The 23,670-nt window shown below is 40.9% G+C and overlaps 1 protein-coding gene and 1 long non-coding RNA gene across 9 annotated transcripts in view; both read left to right on the top strand.

The window, feature by feature from the left end:
- Window positions 1–23,670, top strand: part of LOC145458344 (uncharacterized) — a 41,953-nt gene that overhangs the window by 10,663 nt on the left and 7,620 nt on the right. For 4 of the 8 annotated variants that reach the window (XM_080336683.1, XM_080336681.1, XM_080336686.1 and 1 more), the window contains 6 exons: window positions 13,614–13,844; window positions 14,695–14,816; window positions 15,720–15,880; window positions 16,381–16,470; window positions 16,534–16,600; window positions 17,626–17,724. In XM_080336683.1, coding sequence (XP_080192809.1) covers window positions 13,614–13,844; window positions 14,695–14,816; window positions 15,720–15,880; window positions 16,381–16,470; window positions 16,534–16,600; window positions 17,626–17,724 — 770 coding nt within the window. The remainder of the gene's footprint in view (window positions 1–13,613; window positions 13,845–14,694; window positions 14,817–15,719; window positions 15,881–16,380; window positions 16,471–16,533; window positions 16,601–17,625; window positions 17,725–23,670) is intronic. The other 4 variants (XM_080336687.1, XM_080336689.1, XM_080336688.1 and 1 more) reach the window with 2 other exon arrangements.
- LOC145458345 (uncharacterized) lies at window positions 18,316–21,004 on the top strand. Its single transcript, XR_013921114.1, has 2 exons — window positions 18,316–19,497; window positions 19,847–21,004. It is a non-coding gene; the product is annotated as an uncharacterized LOC145458345 (long non-coding RNA).

Below are 23,670 nucleotides of genomic sequence, written 5' to 3' on the forward strand. Positions count from 1 at the left end.
CGATGTCAGATTCAATTGTACAGTGACGAATCGGGGTAGCTCGCTTCATCGGGGATCAGTGGACTGTCTTATTTGTCTGAAACGCGCTCGGTGGTGCAATAATGGGGATGAATTGTGACAGATCATATGTGATGCGATCTATAGCCTCCTTTCGGTGAGGATGAGTGGGAGATTTCGAAATCGGAATCCACTGCGACTATAGGATTGCAAAATCAAAGTCCAAAAAATCCGACTGACACGTAAATTCCTGGTTTCTCCGTATATTAGGCTGGGTAAAATGTAACATAAATCCGACTCTCACTTGGACGCATCCAGTCCGGGTTTAACCAAAACTGATGAAATCTGCGCCGGGTCCGGAAACGAATCGTGACCACCCCGTCCAGACAAAACAGTTCCGTTGTAAGGGGAGTGTCGTTGTACATTAATTTGCATACAGCGAAACTTTGTATCGACTCATTGTCGGACTTCTGTTTGTCTGTACAGGTGTTATTAGTGTAATTAGATTTGGTACCACAAGGAGCATATTGGCAAAATCACACAACGATAACAACTTTACCCGCCAACAACTCACATGGGATACATCAGAGGTCTCAAACACGCGCCCCGCGTTTTAGCCACGAGGACGCCATTATTTTCGAAACACTAACAAGGTGGTTATTTTGTGTATCTGACGATGAAATTACACTAAATCACATCGAACATAGTAGGATCCTAAATAAAATAAGAAACTTTCATTCCGCGACCTCAATAGTTACGTTTCACCTAGCTATATTACGGTTATTTTTGTAAGAAACAAGTCAAAAAGTAATATATTATCGTAAAACTCACCAAGTCTCCTTTCAGCTTCAGAAATTAAGGTGACAGCTCAGTCTGACCATTAGGCATTCGTTAGGCTATTGTGACTCATTCAACACTCACTTTGTTTGGTAACAGCGATGGTGGGCGTCTTACCTTACATGGGGTGTTTTACCCCACTCTACCCTAATATAGAGCCTATCAAGTACAAGAAAAATTCTATCCAAATAGTTATAAATCCGATGATTCTTTTCGTGCCAGGTCTAAATTGATACAAGAGTAAATCAAATTTTGACGATGTGTGTTTACTTTCAGCCTGCGGGATCGGCTCGCTTTCAATAGGACAATAAACTCCTGCCAAATAAGGCCTACTTAGAAAGACTCGGAATACTCCTATAAATGCTGCCCGCCTGTTTGACAAAACTCGCGTTTTCTGGTTGACAGCAATGCGATCCATTTGATGTCCCCATCGACCCTCCTATTTTGATGGGATTACCATACGGCCTCATTCAAGGGAGCATATGTCCTCCTTTTCCCAGATATGTCAGCCCATTCGGCCAAATGTACTCTCTTTCTGTCAATTTGTCCTCCTTGTTAGCTTAACATATCCAAAAAAACACCACTAGTAACGCAAAATGTGGGCCTAGATTACAAAAGTCGGGTATTTACGTGGCCAAATCGGAAAAATGACGCTATGATGGTATTGTGCAGGCTATTACGTGGATACGGGGCCTGTGTAAACAGGTTTATGTGAATAGTAAAAGCGCGCCAAACTATCGTTACATGAAAAAGATCGAGCACATTCGACCATGTCGGGGTATACTTACCCTAGTACAGCCAAATGCTCCCATGTCGTAGCGGGAATAACCGGGGAGCATGGTAAATAATTCTCACAAGAAGTACTTTATAACGGTGTGAAATCTACGTCGTTCGTTACGCGACGAGAATGAAGCAAGGCGCCACTGCAATCACTCTCTACACAACGTGCTAAGCACTGTAGGGGATACGCAACTACCGATTCTGGTCCGAGGAGCGAGATATATGTAACGATTTACGACACATGCTAAATTTCCTTTCAAATGAAGTACAAAATGTGGCTTTTGAAGTACTCAAGTAGAAGTAGTTTTAAATAATAGTTGGTATCGTAAAATTACTTTCTAGTTTCATTATAAAGAGTAGGTTCCCATAGAACTGTCGAACCCAAGCACTTCAATATCCTATACCCAGCCCACCGACTGCAGAAGCTGCCCATCCCCGATGTAACATGTAAATGGTGCAATAGCGACAGCTAACGGTTGTCAATCATCCATAAAAAAAAAAAACTAGCCAGTAATACAGCCCTCAAGGATAACCTAGGAATATCTATGCGAGTCGACTCGATTGGCCCATGCGGCAAGTTTAGACACGAAAGCATTTTTAGGTGTGATATAATCCCAGTATTTGTACTGTATTTTTCCAAGCACACATACCACAATCGAAAACGTAGTTCGCCCGTCTGACTCCCAACATTTGCCTCGAACAAAAGTGTCGGGTATATGGGACCATGGATCTACGCCAAGTCTGTCCACCACTTTTGAGTAGATATTTGGAAAGACCGGCTCGTGATCACCTCCATACAAGGCATAATAGTTCTGCGTGCAGCGAAACTTTGCAGCGACCTATTGGCGGGCTGTGCATGTGTTGTTAGTGCAATCGTGTTTAGCACAACAAGAACGTAGTCATTTGAGGGTGAATAAAATCTTACCCCACAACGATACCAACTTTACCCCCTCAACGACTCCAGCGGTATGCATTTATGTGAATTTCATATTAATATGAAAAGCTGATCGACCACAAGATACTGTTACGTGCCATCTTTTTTGATAGAGTTGTTAGTATTGTAACAGGATGATCGGGGAGCTATGACCTTTTACCCCCAGGTCTAAAAGGGTAGGAGAATTAGTTAGTGATACACCCGTCGGACGGGGTGGTATTCGACAAAATCACTCTGTTTTTACTACGGAAACGATGATCACACTGACGGGCTCTCATCACTTGTCGTACGAATGCTTGTAATTTCGGTTTGATGTGCGCAAATCAGCTGTGATCATTCGAGTGTGACGCGATCGAGGTCAGTCCTATCAGGTGTTTGAGAAAACTCGTATTTTCAGTAAGGTTGACGGCAATGCGATATATTTGATGTCCCATTGATCCTCATACTAATAGGGGGATTGTCATACGTCCTCCTTCTCCAGGAAAATATCCTCGCACAAATGTACTCCTTTTTGTGGATTTATCTTCCGTTTTAGCTTAAAATACCCAAAAAAGACCATGAATAACGCGAAATGAGGACCTGCGAGATACGGGTAGGGTCTATCTTACTGTTTTCGCATAATCCTGTTATTCAAATGTAGGATTTTGGTGTAGGTCTGATTGATAACTCTATAAAAGTGAGGTAAACTCAGTACAAAACTACTTTCTGCTTTTTAAAGTCAAACGTGTAAAGAATATGTAATTTCACCTGAAACGGTTGAGGAGTAAGTTAAAACGACTTGGGTATATAGCACAAGTACCTAGTACTCGAATTAGTAGCGTCTTTTGACACCATTACTCAACCAAGTCCACAACACACAAACCGAGGAAATAATATACAGATATGGAAATAACCCCCGATATTTTCCGCTGACCCGTGTCAGTACAACTCAACATTCAAGCCCATCTGGCTGCGGCTTGCAATTTGAAAGAGTTTGAAAAACCGGGGGTGGCACCTAAAAACGTGGTATTGTTTTGTACGTTACGATTCTTTCTAGCCAGTTCGTCAGCTGCTAAATTAGTGCGTGTTGCATATGATACTTTAGATAATTCGGCGAACGTTGCGAGTCTGCAGAATTCACAGCGGTGATAACTCGACGCAATGAATACGTGTTTCTATCCTAGCGGATCAAAGTGTCTCTCCATCCTCGTTATACCAAAGCACTTTTGTAAACACGGCGTATTAAAACGTAGCCATCTTAAAATCAACCAAAACCAATGTTCCATAGCGAATCTGATGTTATCGATGATAAAAGTTATGGCCACCTCGGCTATGTCTAGCTCTATGGTACAACATGTCGAATTTTGTTTGCCAATCCCCGTCGGTTCAGTACAAGGCACGTGATCTCAATAAAAACGAACGCGCAACCGAAACAGGTGAACTTTGTGTGGTGTGTATTTTTGATAACACCGATATGACAAACTTTAATCTCTCTGCTGACAATAAAGTTGCTTATAATTAATCAAGCAACCCGGGGAGCAACAACTCGTAAACACGAATCGAATGGTCACGCCAACATCCCCGGGTATTCGATAGAACCGCTAATACCGCGGTAACCCAACTTCTGTAATCGTACATGTACGAAGCATTTGAATAGTGTTGCTCTGTGGCTCTTGGACTTCCAAGGACACTACGAACGTAAGTCAATCTCACTGTTTGGAGTGCTAATGTCGCACCGTCGCAATAATGATCACTCGCTTATGTGTAGAAAGCGGAAATTGACGCCTGGGTTATTTGTACGACCTCATAGCTTTGGTAAACTTACTAAAGCGGAAAGTCTCTGACAAGTTAGACATTGATTGATGTTCGTTCTCTTGCTAGCGATGATAATCGTTGGTACATGCTTTAAATTTTTTGTTATAATCGGGTGTGGTCACAAATAGGCAGGGAACAACTTTGATGCGTTCAACACAATACGCATGTAACACATCTTATTCCGGGCCGTAACCTATCGTTTTCCCCCACCTTCTATATGATAAACGTCGCCTTTACTCAGGGGTGTGCCGATGACCTAAGGAACCACAGGCTCTAACGTGTCATTTCGTTACTATTTCAACGTCACATGACAGCGTAGGTAGGCGTTGGGGTATGGTGCCCATCAATACAGTGTTGAACGCGATCCATAAGGACACCCACTTCGTGCTATACGTTTAAATAAATATTTTTACTCGTTACTACCACCTGGTGCGGGGTAGTGAGGTTGGTACAAAATTGAAACAGCCAATATAAACTAGGGGCTTATTATTATTAATTATTAAACATCGTGTCCAGCTGCTTATAGAACGAAGGTTTTCTGCACCACAAACCAGTTCATTACACCTAATAACACAAGGGAAATTGTGTGTAAAGTACCATCCCATAACACATACTCAAAATCAACTAGTGATTTTCAAATGGATGTTATTGTGCTTTGCAATGGTTGTTAGCGGACATGGGGTGATAATTTCATCAATATAATCGATTGCGATTACTGTTGTCACGGGACTATAACTACGGTTACATAAAAATCTTGAAGTAGTCGAAACGTAATTACTAGCGTGCTATTGTTTTACTCATTTTCCCCGTCATATGGCACCGACTATAAGCATTGATACAATACAGAGTATTGAACGTGATCCTTATAAGCATTGATACAATGTAGCATTGACCGCGATCCGTGAGGACCCCTGCTGTGTGCTATTATGTCTAAAATTTATCACTCGTGACCACCACCGTGTGCGAGTTATCAATAAACCACAGAAACGCCACTAAGCATATGAGGAGGTAAATCCCCTACTCTGCCTAGTTTCAAATAGTAACGCAATTACTGACGTTTCGTTAAACAGAGTTTGAACGCTGCTGCTTAGAGGGTGGTAGGCCTATGTACAGCGGACATTTAGTTGAAATTTTACACTCATTAAATAAATTCATGACAATTTCAAAGCATTAAAATCAACCGGTGCTAAAACAAATCATACAGTAAATTATACATAAATTATATCTCAAGTTTCGTGTCCTTGTCAAGAGGTCAAGCGTGGCGACTCACGCAGATAGCTAGTTTATTCTTTTTCGCTACGACATCTCCCCTTTTGATTGCCGTACAACGGGTTATAAAAGTATTGCTACAAAACTGGGAATCAGCTATGTCTTTAATTATCTATCATATTGATAATATTGGTTTATTTAAGTTAAATCTTTGTTTGGACGTTTAATACACACTTATATAACTACGTCTAAGCCCCGTCTATGTGCATTAGACGTCCAAACAAAGATTTAACTTAAATAAACCAATATTATCAATATGATAGATAATTAAAGACATAGCTGATTCCCAGTTTTGTAGCAATACTTTTATAACCCGTTGTACGGCAATCAAAAGGGGAGATGTCGTAGCGAAAAAGAATAAACTAGCTATCTGCGTGAGTCGCCACGCTTGACCTCTTGACAAGGACACGAAACTTGAGATATAATTTATGTATAATTTACTGTATGATTTGTTTTAGCACCGGTTGATTTTAATGCTTTGAAATTGTCATGAATTTATTTAATGAGTGTAAAATTTCAACTAAATGTCCGCTGTACATAGGCCTACCACCCGCTAAGCAGCAGCGTTCAAACTCTGTTTAACGAAACGTCAGTAATTGCGTTACTATTTGAAACTAGGCAGAGTAGGGGATTTACCTCCTCATATGCTTAGTGGCGTTTCTGTGGTTTATTGATAACTCGCACACGGTGGTGGTCACGAGTGATAAATTTTAGACATAATAGCACACAGCAGGGGTCCTCACGGATCGCGGTCAATGCTACATTGTATCAATGCTTATAAGGATCACGTTCAATACTCTGTATTGTATCAATGCTTATAGTCGGTGCCATATGACGGGGAAAATGAGTAAAACAATAGCACGCTAGTAATTACGTTTCGACTACTTCAAGATTTTTATGTAACCGTAGTTATAGTCCCGTGACAACAGTAATCGCAATCGATTATATTGATGAAATTATCACCCCATGTCCGCTAACAACCATTGCAAAGCACAATAACATCCATTTGAAAATCACTAGTTGATTTTGAGTATGTGTTATGGGATGGTACTTTACACACAATTTCCCTTGTGTTATTAGGTGTAATGAACTGGTTTGTGGTGCAGAAAACCTTCGTTCTATAAGCAGCTGGACACGATGTTTAATAATTAATAATAATAAGCCCCTAGTTTATATTGGCTGTTTCAATTTTGTACCAACCTCACTACCCCGCACCAGGTGGTAGTAACGAGTAAAAATATTTATTTAAACGTATAGCACGAAGTGGGTGTCCTTATGGATCGCGTTCAACACTGTATTGATGGGCACCATACCCCAACGCCTACCTACGCTGTCATGTGACGTTGAAATAGTAACGAAATGACACGTTAGAGCCTGTGGTTCCTTAGGTCATCGGCACACCCCTGAGTAAAGGCGACGTTTATCATATAGAAGGTGGGGGAAAACGATAGGTTACGGCCCGGAATAAGATGTGTTACATGCGTATTGTGTTGAACGCATCAAAGTTGTTCCCTGCCTATTTGTGACCACACCCGATTATAACAAAAAATTTAAAGCATGTACCAACGATTATCATCGCTAGCAAGAGAACGAACATCAATCAATGTCTAACTTGTCAGAGACTTTCCGCTTTAGTAAGTTTACCAAAGCTATGAGGTCGTACAAATAACCCAGGCGTCAATTTCCGCTTTCTACACATAAGCGAGTGATCATTATTGCGACGGTGCGACATTAGCACTCCAAACAGTGAGATTGACTTACGTTCGTAGTGTCCTTGGAAGTCCAAGAGCCACAGAGCAACACTATTCAAATGCTTCGTACATGTACGATTACAGAAGTTGGGTTACCGCGGTATTAGCGGTTCTATCGAATACCCGGGGATGTTGGCGTGACCATTCGATTCGTGTTTACGAGTTGTTGCTCCCCGGGTTGCTTGATTAATTATAAGCAACTTTATTGTCAGCAGAGAGATTAAAGTTTGTCATATCGGTGTTATCAAAAATACACACCACACAAAGTTCACCTGTTTCGGTTGCGCGTTCGTTTTTATTGAGATCACGTGCCTTGTACTGAACCGACGGGGATTGGCAAACAAAATTCGACATGTTGTACCATAGAGCTAGACATAGCCGAGGTGGCCATAACTTTTATCATCGATAACATCAGATTCGCTATGGAACATTGGTTTTGGTTGATTTTAAGATGGCTACGTTTTAATACGCCGTGTTTACAAAAGTGCTTTGGTATAACGAGGATGGAGAGACACTTTGATCCGCTAGGATAGAAACACGTATTCATTGCGTCGAGTTATCACCGCTGTGAATTCTGCAGACTCGCAACGTTCGCCGAATTATCTAAAGTATCATATGCAACACGCACTAATTTAGCAGCTGACGAACTGGCTAGAAAGAATCGTAACGTACAAAACAATACCACGTTTTTAGGTGCCACCCCCGGTTTTTCAAACTCTTTCAAATTGCAAGCCGCAGCCAGATGGGCTTGAATGTTGAGTTGTACTGACACGGGTCAGCGGAAAATATCGGGGGTTATTTCCATATCTGTATATTATTTCCTCGGTTTGTGTGTTGTGGACTTGGTTGAGTAATGGTGTCAAAAGACGCTACTAATTCGAGTACTAGGTACTTGTGCTATATACCCAAGTCGTTTTAACTTACTCCTCAACCGTTTCAGGTGAAATTACATATTCTTTACACGTTTGACTTTAAAAAGCAGAAAGTAGTTTTGTACTGAGTTTACCTCACTTTTATAGAGTTATCAATCAGACCTACACCAAAATCCTACATTTGAATAACAGGATTATGCGAAAACAGTAAGATAGACCCTACCCGTATCTCGCAGGTCCTCATTTCGCGTTATTCATGGTCTTTTTTGGGTATTTTAAGCTAAAACGGAAGATAAATCCACAAAAAGGAGTACATTTGTGCGAGGATATTTTCCTGGAGAAGGAGGACGTATGACAATCCCCCTATTAGTATGAGGATCAATGGGACATCAAATATATCGCATTGCCGTCAACCTTACTGAAAATACGAGTTTTCTCAAACACCTGATAGGACTGACCTCGATCGCGTCACACTCGAATGATCACAGCTGATTTGCGCACATCAAACCGAAATTACAAGCATTCGTACGACAAGTGATGAGAGCCCGTCAGTGTGATCATCGTTTCCGTAGTAAAAACAGAGTGATTTTGTCGAATACCACCCCGTCCGACGGGTGTATCACTAACTAATTCTCCTACCCTTTTAGACCTGGGGGTAAAAGGTCATAGCTCCCCGATCATCCTGTTACAATACTAACAACTCTATCAAAAAAGATGGCACGTAACAGTATCTTGTGGTCGATCAGCTTTTCATATTAATATGAAATTCACATAAATGCATACCGCTGGAGTCGTTGAGGGGGTAAAGTTGGTATCGTTGTGGGGTAAGATTTTATTCACCCTCAAATGACTACGTTCTTGTTGTGCTAAACACGATTGCACTAACAACACATGCACAGCCCGCCAATAGGTCGCTGCAAAGTTTCGCTGCACGCAGAACTATTATGCCTTGTATGGAGGTGATCACGAGCCGGTCTTTCCAAATATCTACTCAAAAGTGGTGGACAGACTTGGCGTAGATCCATGGTCCCATATACCCGACACTTTTGTTCGAGGCAAATGTTGGGAGTCAGACGGGCGAACTACGTTTTCGATTGTGGTATGTGTGCTTGGAAAAATACAGTACAAATACTGGGATTATATCACACCTAAAAATGCTTTCGTGTCTAAACTTGCCGCATGGGCCAATCGAGTCGACTCGCATAGATATTCCTAGGTTATCCTTGAGGGCTGTATTACTGGCTAGTTTTTTTTTTTTATGGATGATTGACAACCGTTAGCTGTCGCTATTGCACCATTTACATGTTACATCGGGGATGGGCAGCTTCTGCAGTCGGTGGGCTGGGTATAGGATATTGAAGTGCTTGGGTTCGACAGTTCTATGGGAACCTACTCTTTATAATGAAACTAGAAAGTAATTTTACGATACCAACTATTATTTAAAACTACTTCTACTTGAGTACTTCAAAAGCCACATTTTGTACTTCATTTGAAAGGAAATTTAGCATGTGTCGTAAATCGTTACATATATCTCGCTCCTCGGACCAGAATCGGTAGTTGCGTATCCCCTACAGTGCTTAGCACGTTGTGTAGAGAGTGATTGCAGTGGCGCCTTGCTTCATTCTCGTCGCGTAACGAACGACGTAGATTTCACACCGTTATAAAGTACTTCTTGTGAGAATTATTTACCATGCTCCCCGGTTATTCCCGCTACGACATGGGAGCATTTGGCTGTACTAGGGTAAGTATACCCCGACATGGTCGAATGTGCTCGATCTTTTTCATGTAACGATAGTTTGGCGCGCTTTTACTATTCACATAAACCTGTTTACACAGGCCCCGTATCCACGTAATAGCCTGCACAATACCATCATAGCGTCATTTTTCCGATTTGGCCACGTAAATACCCGACTTTTGTAATCTAGGCCCACATTTTGCGTTACTAGTGGTGTTTTTTTGGATATGTTAAGCTAACAAGGAGGACAAATTGACAGAAAGAGAGTACATTTGGCCGAATGGGCTGACATATCTGGGAAAAGGAGGACATATGCTCCCTTGAATGAGGCCGTATGGTAATCCCATCAAAATAGGAGGGTCGATGGGGACATCAAATGGATCGCATTGCTGTCAACCAGAAAACGCGAGTTTTGTCAAACAGGCGGGCAGCATTTATAGGAGTATTCCGAGTCTTTCTAAGTAGGCCTTATTTGGCAGGAGTTTATTGTCCTATTGAAAGCGAGCCGATCCCGCAGGCTGAAAGTAAACACACATCGTCAAAATTTGATTTACTCTTGTATCAATTTAGACCTGGCACGAAAAGAATCATCGGATTTATAACTATTTGGATAGAATTTTTCTTGTACTTGATAGGCTCTATATTAGGGTAGAGTGGGGTAAAACACCCCATGTAAGGTAAGACGCCCACCATCGCTGTTACCAAACAAAGTGAGTGTTGAATGAGTCACAATAGCCTAACGAATGCCTAATGGTCAGACTGAGCTGTCACCTTAATTTCTGAAGCTGAAAGGAGACTTGGTGAGTTTTACGATAATATATTACTTTTTGACTTGTTTCTTACAAAAATAACCGTAATATAGCTAGGTGAAACGTAACTATTGAGGTCGCGGAATGAAAGTTTCTTATTTTATTTAGGATCCTACTATGTTCGATGTGATTTAGTGTAATTTCATCGTCAGATACACAAAATAACCACCTTGTTAGTGTTTCGAAAATAATGGCGTCCTCGTGGCTAAAACGCGGGGCGCGTGTTTGAGACCTCTGATGTATCCCATGTGAGTTGTTGGCGGGTAAAGTTGTTATCGTTGTGTGATTTTGCCAATATGCTCCTTGTGGTACCAAATCTAATTACACTAATAACACCTGTACAGACAAACAGAAGTCCGACAATGAGTCGATACAAAGTTTCGCTGTATGCAAATTAATGTACAACGACACTCCCCTTACAACGGAACTGTTTTGTCTGGACGGGGTGGTCACGATTCGTTTCCGGACCCGGCGCAGATTTCATCAGTTTTGGTTAAACCCGGACTGGATGCGTCCAAGTGAGAGTCGGATTTATGTTACATTTTACCCAGCCTAATATACGGAGAAACCAGGAATTTACGTGTCAGTCGGATTTTTTGGACTTTGATTTTGCAATCCTATAGTCGCAGTGGATTCCGATTTCGAAATCTCCCACTCATCCTCACCGAAAGGAGGCTATAGATCGCATCACATATGATCTGTCACAATTCATCCCCATTATTGCACCACCGAGCGCGTTTCAGACAAATAAGACAGTCCACTGATCCCCGATGAAGCGAGCTACCCCGATTCGTCACTGTACAATTGAATCTGACATCGCACTCGCAGTTACCGAGTTCGAACGAGAAATGCGAGGCTAAAAGGTATGACACAGCAATTCTCTGACGGTAACAATCCCCCGAATCAATATACCCGTATTATGATGCCGCAAATATGCTTGGAGGTATTGGCATAACATGTGTTGAGGATATATTTACGACACATACGCGAATACAACTGACTGTCTGCAGCGAAATTTGTTGACTTCGAGCGACAGTGCGTGGCTGCCGAAGCAATAGTTCCTTAGTATGATATTGTAAATACGCGTGGAGGCGTTGGCATAACAAGTGTTGAGGATATGTTACGGTACACGCGAACACAACTGATTGTCTATAGCGAAATGAGTCGCTCTCGAACGACAAGTGCGTGGTGAGCTCGTGATCGATATATATCGTACAGACGGGTAAAGCATCAGTTCGACAACTGATCGATTCAAGTTGTATATCATATACAGCATACAAAATTAATATCCCGCGGTAAATTACATATCATTTATAGGCACTGGTATGATTACGCTTGACCGGACGTGACGCAGTAAAATGAACCCATCATAAATACATTGTTCGGATCGGACTGTCTGTCCTAAGACGCTAGAACGCGGTATAGGTATGGAACAGCGACATTTGCTGCTTGCACCGACTACTAGGTACGTAATACCGGGGGTTAACACGTTGATGCGAGCAAAATTGAGAATCAGCTATTTCTCTAATTACTTATTATATTCTAAATGTTACTTTATTTAAGTTAATCTATGTCGGGGGCGCCTAATACCTATTTCTAATACACGACATTCTTTCTGGTTCTCGATATGACTCAAAATAATACACATATTTATAACCAGAACAGATCATTTCTCCTTACTATTTAAGTCGACAACAAAGCAAGAGCAAGTACGACAGTATGGAACAGACTACAAGCGTCACTATGCACAGCCTAACGTATAGACACCTAAAACACGCACCAGGATCTCACCGATCAGGAGAAAACTTTATTCACGTCACGACCGGTAATTATTCCTATGACCCCCCCGTACATGAAATCGAGTCAACCGCGAAACGACAAGTCAACCAGTTTGACGGGCAATTATTCCTAAAGCCCCGTCACGAAATTGGACCACAAAACGATAGGTCAGGGCGATTTGTCGGCAGGCAACTATTACCAAGCCCCGTCGCGTACGACCGAAGTCAGCTCTAGTTTCGTGTCCTTGTCCAGAGGTCGAGCGAGACAGATTAAATCAGGAGGCGAGTGGAAAAGTACAAGTAGAATTACTAATCAATAAGTTTCATGTCTGGCCAGAGTGCAAAGATCAATCGAGATTCTTTGTTCTTTTTCTCTCTAGCGTTAATTATTCCCCCTTTTTGATTGCCGCACACAGGGTCATAAAAGTATTGCTGCAAAAATGAGAATGTGCTAATTCTTACACTATCTTTTATCTTGATAATGTTTGTTTGTTCTTTATAAATCGTGTTTTGGCACGTCGAGCCCAAACTATATACTACTTACGTTATCCACGCTTGTTACTAATATTGCAAAATAACTATCCCGCTGATATCGCTATTGACCACGTTAGGCGTATATGCATGCACAATGCACATCGTCATATTACTTCAAGTCATCTACCACATACGTTTATCCATCTATTCACATATCACATCATCCGCGTGTTTTTGCACATATCACTGCACGATATATTTTCTCAATTTATTATACTCGCTACCCTAGCATTCCCCTCACGGGACTCGGAAGACTCTGATGACCCCAACTATATCGTACCCACAACACGAGGTCGAATAGTAAATTTGAATATGTAACTTTCAATTTTATGTTTATGAACAGTGAACACCCTATTACATAATACCACGAATATTCCAACATAAAATCATGTGGATCCATGTGGATCCTTATTTAAATGCAATCAAGGAATATAAATACAAAGCAAGCAGTACAGTTTCTGCAACGTGTAGATCTGTGTTGATTGAGTATTTTCACCCGTAACACACGCCTTACTTCGATCAGGTGATGTCACAAGAATAGCCGCCCGTCCTCTGGAGCAAGAGAATCCCATGTCATTGGAACACGCGATATGTACCGCGATACGCCATATATCATCTGTCGGCGACGTAGCGACTCAGTCCACTATCGCCAATCAATTAGCCAGGAACGCGTCCGGCGAAAGTTCGTGTCACGGACAGCTGCTCCACGAAACGCTCGGGACGTTAATCAGAAAGCGAAAGGTATTTTGCACAGGTCAGACGGTATGATTTATATAGAAATCATTACTGGTGGCAGACTTGTACATTATAAACTACCAATCCAGTAAGTTGAAGGTCAACTAACTATTGGTGGTCTGTGTTGTTCTAGTTCTAGTAGCGGATTTTGAAACGTGAGGAGTTCTAGTTCTCGTTGCAGTTGCGCATTTAAAAAACTAGTTGTAGAACAACTAGCAGAACGTGTCGTCGTTTGGCGTTGATCGTGATACCGGAGATCTGCTGTGTGATGTTCTTGCAGCTACTGCTAACTCCTAGTCACCACTCATTATTACTAAAAGTGACTCATCCAGGGGGTTGATTTTAGAGATCGAAACCCCTTCCATCCCCAACTCGAAACCCCATAGTTTTGACATGCCGATTCCATCTCCAATATCTCTTCGCTCATTTGTAATTCAATACTTAGGATTATCAGTTATTAGTTGGTTGCGAACTTACGAGGAAACTGACGTTGATGTGTAATCTACCACTTGAGAGACTATTACGATAGATGACGTTGATTTTAAAGCAGTGGTTCTCCCTTGGGAGGAGGGGGGCGTGAAAGCATCAGAGGTGGCGCTAAGCCACCTGAGTGTTTCTTGAAATCGGAATGACTTTGATTTGTGCTAAACTTGCAAGCTTCAACAATGGCAATAATCCTAATTATATGTTGATTTTAAAAGTCATATTAGCGTCGTACCAGCCACACACTGGTGCTATATTTTGCGTGGAACCCCTTGAGGTTTCGAATCGTTTGTTAACTGTAACTTGAAACGCTATTACCAGGTACCTTTCCGTCTCTTTACATATTTTACATTTTACCATTTCGCATTTTCATTTTTAATTGGCAGGTCCTGGGTATCACTTGGTCACCAAAACGACTTATTCCGGAAGACTGGAGCGGAATAGAAATGATTCTGCGAACTGCGACTGTCCAAAGGAGTCCAACTACTGTCAAAATTGTTTAGCTGAGGTATTGATATTTTTGTTTCCACAAAGTATTCCTCCTTTCTCTCTGTACTCTGTACTGTACTCTAAATTGTGCGGATATTCTTGAAAAATTGCCAATGCAAAGATCAAAATCGCTACAAAACAACTGACGATACCGAAGTCCGTTATATCTAGTTACGGCAGGACTTGTATGCATTGGTTGAATTTCCTAAATATAGTTATAGATGTCGACCAGGAACCATGTGTTCGAATTGTGGGAATCACCATGTTAAATATAGTTTGTGCTGATTCCGCGAATAATTGTGGGTTGATGGTCAATGAAATCATAATTCACCCCCTGCATTAGTAGGGAGTGTGACTTTGAGAGCAGGTAGATAATATCTACTAATCTCTGCACACCACATGCAATATATTGCGAGGTTTGATATCGATGATAAACTCGATATAATTTCCTATTCTGCATAATTAATAAATTTGTTTAAGTCCATCAAAACAAGGAAATGCGATATTATTCTGATATAAAATCGCGCATGAATCACACAGGTATACTGCAATGTACTGCCGAATTGTTATACACTTCGAATTAGCGTATCCATTTCAATTACATCCAAGGTCGAAAACTGCATACATGCGTCCATTCTGTATTGGGTTATTTCCCCAAATTTTTTCAATGACTAAACTCATGATATAAAATAACCTTCTCATAGCCATCTCCCTGCTATCATGAATGGGATATTGATTTTTTTAAAGAACGAAAATGAGGTACATCAAGGTACGACCAGACTGATTCAAAATAATTTGAGTGCAGTTAACTTCACAAAAATCACAGAAACTATTGTCACAATGGGAGGTGGGAGTAATGAAATATATTAAATTTGGTGTATTGTAATTCTTTTGCTTAATGTTAATTTTGTCTTGCCTAAAGGTAACCAGGAATCTTGAAGATATGCGGCTACATCGTTATCACGCTGATTTTAGTGGTGATCCTACCCACTGCACTGCCAATTCATTGCCTTCAAACATGAGCGTTACATTGCCAAACTATTCGGAGCAAACCACTAAGCAAGAATCGAAAAGAAATTCGAGGTAAAATTGCTACAGTAATCGCGAAAGAGACGGAGATTCGAAGAACTTACCATATAAAATATCTATTCTGTACATTGGAGCTAAAATACGGAAGCTTGGTGTGAAATGTCTAGGAATTGAAATGCGGGGGTTGCATCAAAGACCTACGAACACTTGGATCTTTATCATACAATTGCGATAAAGCGGAATATTTTCGGTTGACACTCGTCAGGGCTAATGGTCATCAACTAGTAGAGAATTCCGAAGAACATCGTATATCTACAATCGCATCACTAAATATGACGCCATATACATGGAATTTCGAATAATAAAGGGGAACAGATAGCTTATGCTCAATGTACTATTTTTGGTTCAGTGTATTTTTCAGTTTTTAGCTCAATGTATTCATTTTGTTGTCACAAACTCGGTGGGCGCTATGATGTAAATCTGGTAAATGCACCTATTTTCACCCACGTATTTGCAGTGATATGTCGTATATATAATTCATGTATCTGTTTCAGGGTGCGACGTAGCAAATCTCTCGATTCCGAAAAACGAACCAAGCTCTCCAGATTAGCAGACAAATTGTTCTTACGTCGTCACAGGAGCAGGTAGGGATAATTTGTTGAAGCTCGCTATGCCTTTGCATTTTACGGATGTTCGGATATTTCTAGCTCCATGACCAAATGTAAAGAAACTGATTCGTTGCGTGGGACTAGCAAGAATCACTGCCAAGCGAATGTACGTATATATTTCGCAATACCTTTATTTACTTTTCTTATTCGCGCCAAGGGTATTCGTTGTTAAACATTTGGAAAATATAGCTAGGCGAAACCAGGGTTGCCATATTTTTGGGTCCGGAAAGGAGGACACTTTGTACAAATCACAAAAGTTAGAGTACCGGACTAGAAAACTGCTGATTCTAAAACTTTCACGGGAAAACATCTTGTGTTGAGGTCATTTTTCGAACTCGAGTCCCGAAACACCCATTTTATTATATAATACTGCTGTGGTGTTGGCTAACAAAAGAAAGACCCTCTCGAACGTCTACATTACAGATTTCGCGTCATTTACACCATTTTAGTTGTGCCTGTCCAGGAGCCTGACTGTAAAAGCTACAAAGGACGACGAATTTCTAAAACGGAGGACATTTAGGCGTTTTCGGTGGACATTTTTGATTTTCTGAAAAAGGAAGACAAATCCTTCTAAATGAGGACATATGGTAACCCTAGGCGGAACCATGCCGACATGACAGTACGAGCCCGATTATTGAGTGCATACACAATTCAGCCTGTTATTGAATTCGTATTAGGCACGCGATCAATCTAGTTTAGGGGATATGTAATTTTCCATGTGGTCGGGTGCACAAGAGCATACTAGTTAAGCACCATTAACCCCACTACAACAACAAAAACAACAACAAGCATTTGTTGACAACGGTCGCGGTAATACCGCTCTAAAACTGATGCGCTCAAATCCGCGCCAACAGTCTATCGGCTTAGCTAATGCTAATGTCACGCGGCATTGTGTCTTATAATTGAGTAATGTAATCAGATTACTGTTTTATATTGCATAATGTACCGTGATTTTTTCACAAGGCACTCGTAATCGATTGCTTGTCTACTTAAACATATTTTTTCGGGCCTATACACTAGAGAAGAGTGGTGTAGCTATACACAAAACGCCATCCCACAAAACAGTTCTTTTGTGTCTCCTGATAATTGTATATGCATGGGCTGTAAAATAAAGTTATCATGCCATATCAGATACGCCATCTCAGTGAGGACGAAGCTATTCGTTTGGGCTATCAACATCATTCAGCTATGTTAGATGGCGTTTCTCCAACAGACCACTATCAGCGAAAGGTCGGTGAAAAAATTCATTTTCTACAATTCTCAAACTTGAGCATAACTACCAATACGGAATATAGCTGTTGGGGGTATATCATCATTACCGATCATTGATCCTTTTAGTCTTAATCATTCTAAAAAATGGACCACAACCACAACTACAACACAAGCATCAGAAAATTCTAAAGCGATTCGATGATCTGTTTGACCTTGCCACCATCAAGACTATTTTTTATTGTATGTGGGAATAATCGTTTGTTGAACACGTTGCTGACTGCTGACGTGGGAGTGGCCCGATTCAGTCAGTATAGCCTGAACACAAGCTTTGAGCTCAAACCATATTGCTGAAATTTCAGTCATCTTTTAAACCAAAAAGAAAATTGTTCGATCGCAAAATCACTTTATATGGATTTCGACCAGAGGTGTTTAGTAACGAAGTCGTCCTTTCGGAGTACTCAAGTAGGTTTTGCCTACTTTTGCTATTAGCTAAAGTGGGTATATTTTGAAATTATTTCCACTTCTTTTTAACCAGTGGCGGCTCGTGACAATATCGGGTGGTGGGGCAAGGGCTGCGAGCGACTCAGGGATATATAGAACTCCCGGGATGGCTGACTGCGTCAATTGCGTCATCGCGGTATTACCTAAGTGGGTCCAGATTCGCGCATTCAGTTTTGATGCACGTTCCGTTCAGCCGCTTCATCTGTGTGTAATTTTAAGTTTTTGAGAGCGGTAGAGGCATCTAATATCCATGTTTATGTTAATATATAAAGCTAGAGGTTAACTAGGTTATGAGATGTTCAGGTAGTCTGAAATTTTGCGGTATTAGCCCTATTCCTTCAGCAGCAATTTACCGGTATACCGGTACGGTCATTTACTCGCCTTCGGAATATCTCTGCTTCTGTAGTATCTTATGTAACATGTTTTGCTGCGCTGATAATCGTGAGAAGATAACAAAATGTAGAATAATTTCCAACGTTAACATTGATATCCGCAGTATGATTTTGATTACGCCTTGCGGTATGTTAAGCAAATGTATGTCACCATCCAAGGCTGTACATTGTACAAGTACAAGTGTACATTTACACTGTGCCGTGTCAACTATGAAGGCGACCGTTAATAGGGACTTAGTCAGTTAAGATCTTGTACTATAGATGAATGTGTGAATAGGCAGGTAGTTCTGGTATTGCAGGCTTACCGTTATTCCAGATCATTGCTGGATTATTCCTAGTAAGAATTGGAGCCACTGAGTACACCACCGGTGTGCAAGATTCAAGAGGCATTTCAATTAAGGATAACCTAACATTTGAATCTAATACAAACACTACACGTCAAGGTCGTTGCAGTTGTAAGTGTCCATAACAACTGTTGAATCCAATCTCTTGTTACAGATACTATTCATCAGTTACATGTCTGGTAAAACAAGGCAGGCATATGTTTGTTAATGAACGGTACCTCAATGCTACAGTACTGGAATTATACTTCAACGGAAGTGCACTGAGTGTGAACTGCCAATGGCTGACTCCCAGTATATGGCCACAGCATTTGTTGACCTTTTGCTCTTACTGAAGCCATGAAGATGCCCACTCCCTTTAATGGATAAGCCAACACAATCGTCAGGACACGATACGACCCTGAGATACGGCCTGTCTTTACCATATAAACACTTATACCCTATAGGCTATAGGCCTGTACGATGCAGGAAGAGAAAACTCTGAAGATTGCTTTCAATTTGCAAGGTTTAGTCAAATCGTTGCAATAACGCATGGACTTCTCCTCAGTTCGCCCAAGGTAAGTTTGGCTGATTCTAGTGATACGTTATTATAAATGAGGGATTTACATTAATCCTGATGTGGTTAAAGTAGTCTGCATTGCTATTCAAGTAACAGTTGTATACCCGAGCGTACTGGTATTTAAACTTCCTCAAGTAGCTGTAGAAAGTGAAATGCATGCAAGGTACTTAAGTTTGGAGATGGCTGCTTCAAAATTACAAGATGTAGCTTCGAAAATAGGCAACACCTACTTGAGTACTGCAATGAAGTAGAAGTTCTTCATTACTGACCAAGTCTGCATACATCTATATGTATTCTTAATGTTAATTTGTGTCTCTAAAAACATCATTTGTTCATTTTTGTTGCAGATTCCGGATAAACAAACGCGATGTTCCAGCATTTGCATCACGTCAACAGTGGATATCCTGATATATTATACTGGGCACATTCCATTGAAATCTTGGCAAAGATGGCCACGATCTGGATATTTGGATCTCGTGCCTCCTCACCGAGATGCTTTTTTGACATGGAATCATCTATCGCTCTATCGGAAAATCTGCAAGACAATGATACTGAATATTTCTTAACTGATAAATGGCATGAAATGCTTCAGGAGGCCCATTCGTGATGTACCGTTAAGCCATGGTGGTAATTTCTTCACTGCGGTCATGAAACTATTTCTCGGTGAACAAAATATCAGCTGAATTCAACAACTGGGTCTACCGAATGCTTCTTAAATTGATAATGATATGTAACAAACTGCTACCCTGGCTACATTTGAACCTGAAGAGAAGTATCAATGGTGTGTTGATTTCTTGATCAACTTTCATTGAGTGACATAGAAGCTGACAATGCTGCTATCACAATTTCGAGTCCTTACAGGCCGTGCTATCTTTTCGTTATTGGAAAGCCTCCATGGTAGGGGTGCATTTAAAACAAACAAACACTATGTTTAAAACATGCTTTAAACAGTGTTTTAAAGAAAGGCCTTTTGAAAAAAATTCTTTTCAAGTTGTAAAATTATGCCATAATTGTGTAAATACTTCCCAAAATACGTGTTGTATGAGCCTACGGACGATTACCACCCGATATAGCCGACTAATATCGATATGGGATGGCTGGAACCCTCAAAATAGTCGGTTCAACAGCAATAGCACAGATATTTCGTCAAAGGAGCTATATTTACACTATATTTTCAATTGTCAATGTCAATCCAATATGACGTCACTATTGAATATTCTTGACGTCATGGCTTAAAAAAGTATGTTTTATACAAGGGCCTGGTTTTAAACATGTTTGTTTTAAATGCAACCCTATACTCCATGGTAATTGTCGATTAACGCTAATTGAAACGGTTAATTTAATCAATCATATTACCCCCCCCCCCCCTTTCCAGCTGCGAGGTTTCCGACAATGGCTTGTAAATAGGTAGAAGACACTGATATTATTCGTTATTCACCCTGTTATTTATCGCCTGATGCAAATTATATGATGTGTAGAAATTAAACACATTCATGATTTACTGAAATTCAGAGTTGTCATAGTTTACTTGGTTGGCTATACAGCAGTGTCATACTCTACTAGGTTGGCTATACAGCAGTAAGGTTGTGATAAGGGAAGAATGTCTAGCTTACTAACTATTCCGCAAAAGGTTGAGGATCGTTATTCTAGAAAAAGCTGTATCGCTAGATTACAGAAAAGTGGATATTTCGAGGCAGATTGCAGGTAACTTTCTGGACCTACTTAGGTAAAGGCCAAAATGAAGTCAGCCATCCCGGAGTTCTATATATCCCTGGAGCGACTTTTATCAACATGACGTCACAATGGCGTTTTCCAACGTAAAAAAGTAACTTTATGATGGTCACATGAATTTCCCGACAACAGTGATTTTAACGTAGGTGCCGCGAGAGGTTTGCCAGTGAGCCGTGACTTGAAGTGTGGTAACAAATGTTTTATTCATTTATTTTTAATCAAAGGATTATTTTACAAAATGTACGTGAACTAAGAATCGTCCCTATGCCACGAATCAAGTATCAGGTCATCCTTAGTAGCATGCGTTTTGATTTCATGGTAGAGTTATAGATTACGCAAATCGATAGACCCTAAAATCCGACCGTCACCCCAAATTCGAAATCCGGATCCAGTCCGGCCAGGTAAAAAAACATGGAAATCCTGCTCCTGCTCCTGAACCGGACTGTGGCCATCTCTGGTTACGACCAGGTGATAATAGGCAACCAAAGCGGAGGCACCCGGCGTACGATTGGATCAATAGACTGGACAACTTCTAGACCTCTCATTTTCGCTCTAAAGGCAACTGCGTAAACTACGTACGGAATAAAGATTCAATACGATTCATGTTCGCACTTGACTTGACCTGACTAATTCCAATGACTAGAACTCGAGAGATTGCGTAAGCCTAACTGGAAAGGTCAACGAGTTCGGACACATACGCAATTGTTATCTCATAGATTGGGCCTGTCATATTGAATCCAGAACATCAATTTGAATGGTCTTTGAAGAACTAAGGACAGCAGCCTCGGAACTTCGGTCTCGGAACAACGTAGGACATTTTGGCCTTGAAACTGGAGACTGTGACACAACACATACGGCTCACTGTCTATAAGTCTGCTGCGAAATCGCCGTTGGAAAATATATTAATATATAAATACATGAATAAAAGCCGTAACTTAGTATACTGTTACAAGAAATCATCGAGAAGTAGCATACGTAATCTCATAACCCATTCCGGTATGGTACACTGTCAAAATCAATGCAAACAGACGAACACCGAACTTTGAGTAAAATAGATCGAGGAATAGGCTGATCGAATGATCAGCTGTTAGCCGACATCGAAAATGAAATAGCTATCGCAATTGACAGGGGATTGTAAGCAAATGGTTTGAAGGCCACAATTTCACAGTGAAATGGACATTGGCGAACATAAAATTATGCGAATACTTGAATGCAAACCGAGAATCTTGGTTAGCTGTTTCATGCGATCATCGAGATATACCATTGGAAATATCATCACCGATCTCGTTATGGAACGCAGACTATAGATTAGCACAGACCGACACCGGCTTTTGCGTGAGATCCGCAATGACGTAGGTAGGCTAAGTATCAGATCAGCGCGCATCTCTACCATACTCGACCTCGAAAACGAAATAACTGCCTCAATCATTGAGTGTCAACTTTAAGACTTGGCACCGCGTTCGATACTAAAATCAAGACATACCGTGTGAAAGCTCATGACAGATCTAGGTATGGAACATCGTTAAAATCAATAGAGACCAATAACGGCTTTTGCGTAAATTTGTTGGCGATAAATGAAGAGTCAGCTCTTACTCGACTTTGGAAACGAAATTACCACCCACATAGTTCAGTGACAAACTTAAAACTTGTTACATCGGTCGATACTAACACTTACCGTGCCAAATGTCATGACCGATCTCGGTATAGAACATCGTCAAAATCAATGGAGACCAATACCGGCTTTTGAGTAAAATCCGTTTGCTGTACTATGTACATGATAGATCAGCACACACTGAACTTCGGAAACGGAATTACTACCATTATCTTTAAGTAGCAAGCCTAAAACTTGGAGCAGTGTTAAATACTACCTTCACGACATATCATACCAAGTTTCAAGAATTATCATGGTGCGAAACACCGTCAAAATCGACCTATACCAGCAAAGGTCGACTCAACGCATATTACGGTAACCGAGTTCAGATATAGATACGATTGTTACATCACACCTTAGGGGCGAGTAGGCATATTTGCCCCGGTTGCTCGGCCATTTTACGAATAGGAGAGAGTAAATCACCGTTTCTTTATTGTGCGCGGCTTTGAGAGAATAGATAGTGAAAGCTTGTTATGAGCGCTACCGGGGCAAGCCCCGGCTAGGCATTCACAAAGCGAAAACACAGAAGAGAATTCGATTTTCGCAGAGACTTCGCTATGTATGGGCGTTTGCAAGCGAAAGCACAAGAAGAACGCGGGTTTCGCTGTGATCTCGGTATATATTGATTGCTGTGCGTCTATAAATGGTTAAATTGTTATTGAACAGAATTTTAGGTGGGGCAATGCCCCAGTTGCCCTATAGGACGAGCCGCCACTGTTTTTAACAGTTGTTACGCTGAGTACTGAGTAACAGTTCTACTTGTAATTAAGAAGAAATTAGGGCATTACT

The sequence above is a fragment of the Botryllus schlosseri genome, chromosome 16 (genome assembly GCF_051294905.1).
Source record: "Botryllus schlosseri isolate E-star chromosome 16, Bs_hap1, whole genome shotgun sequence".
NCBI lineage: Eukaryota > Metazoa > Chordata > Ascidiacea > Stolidobranchia > Styelidae > Botryllus > Botryllus schlosseri.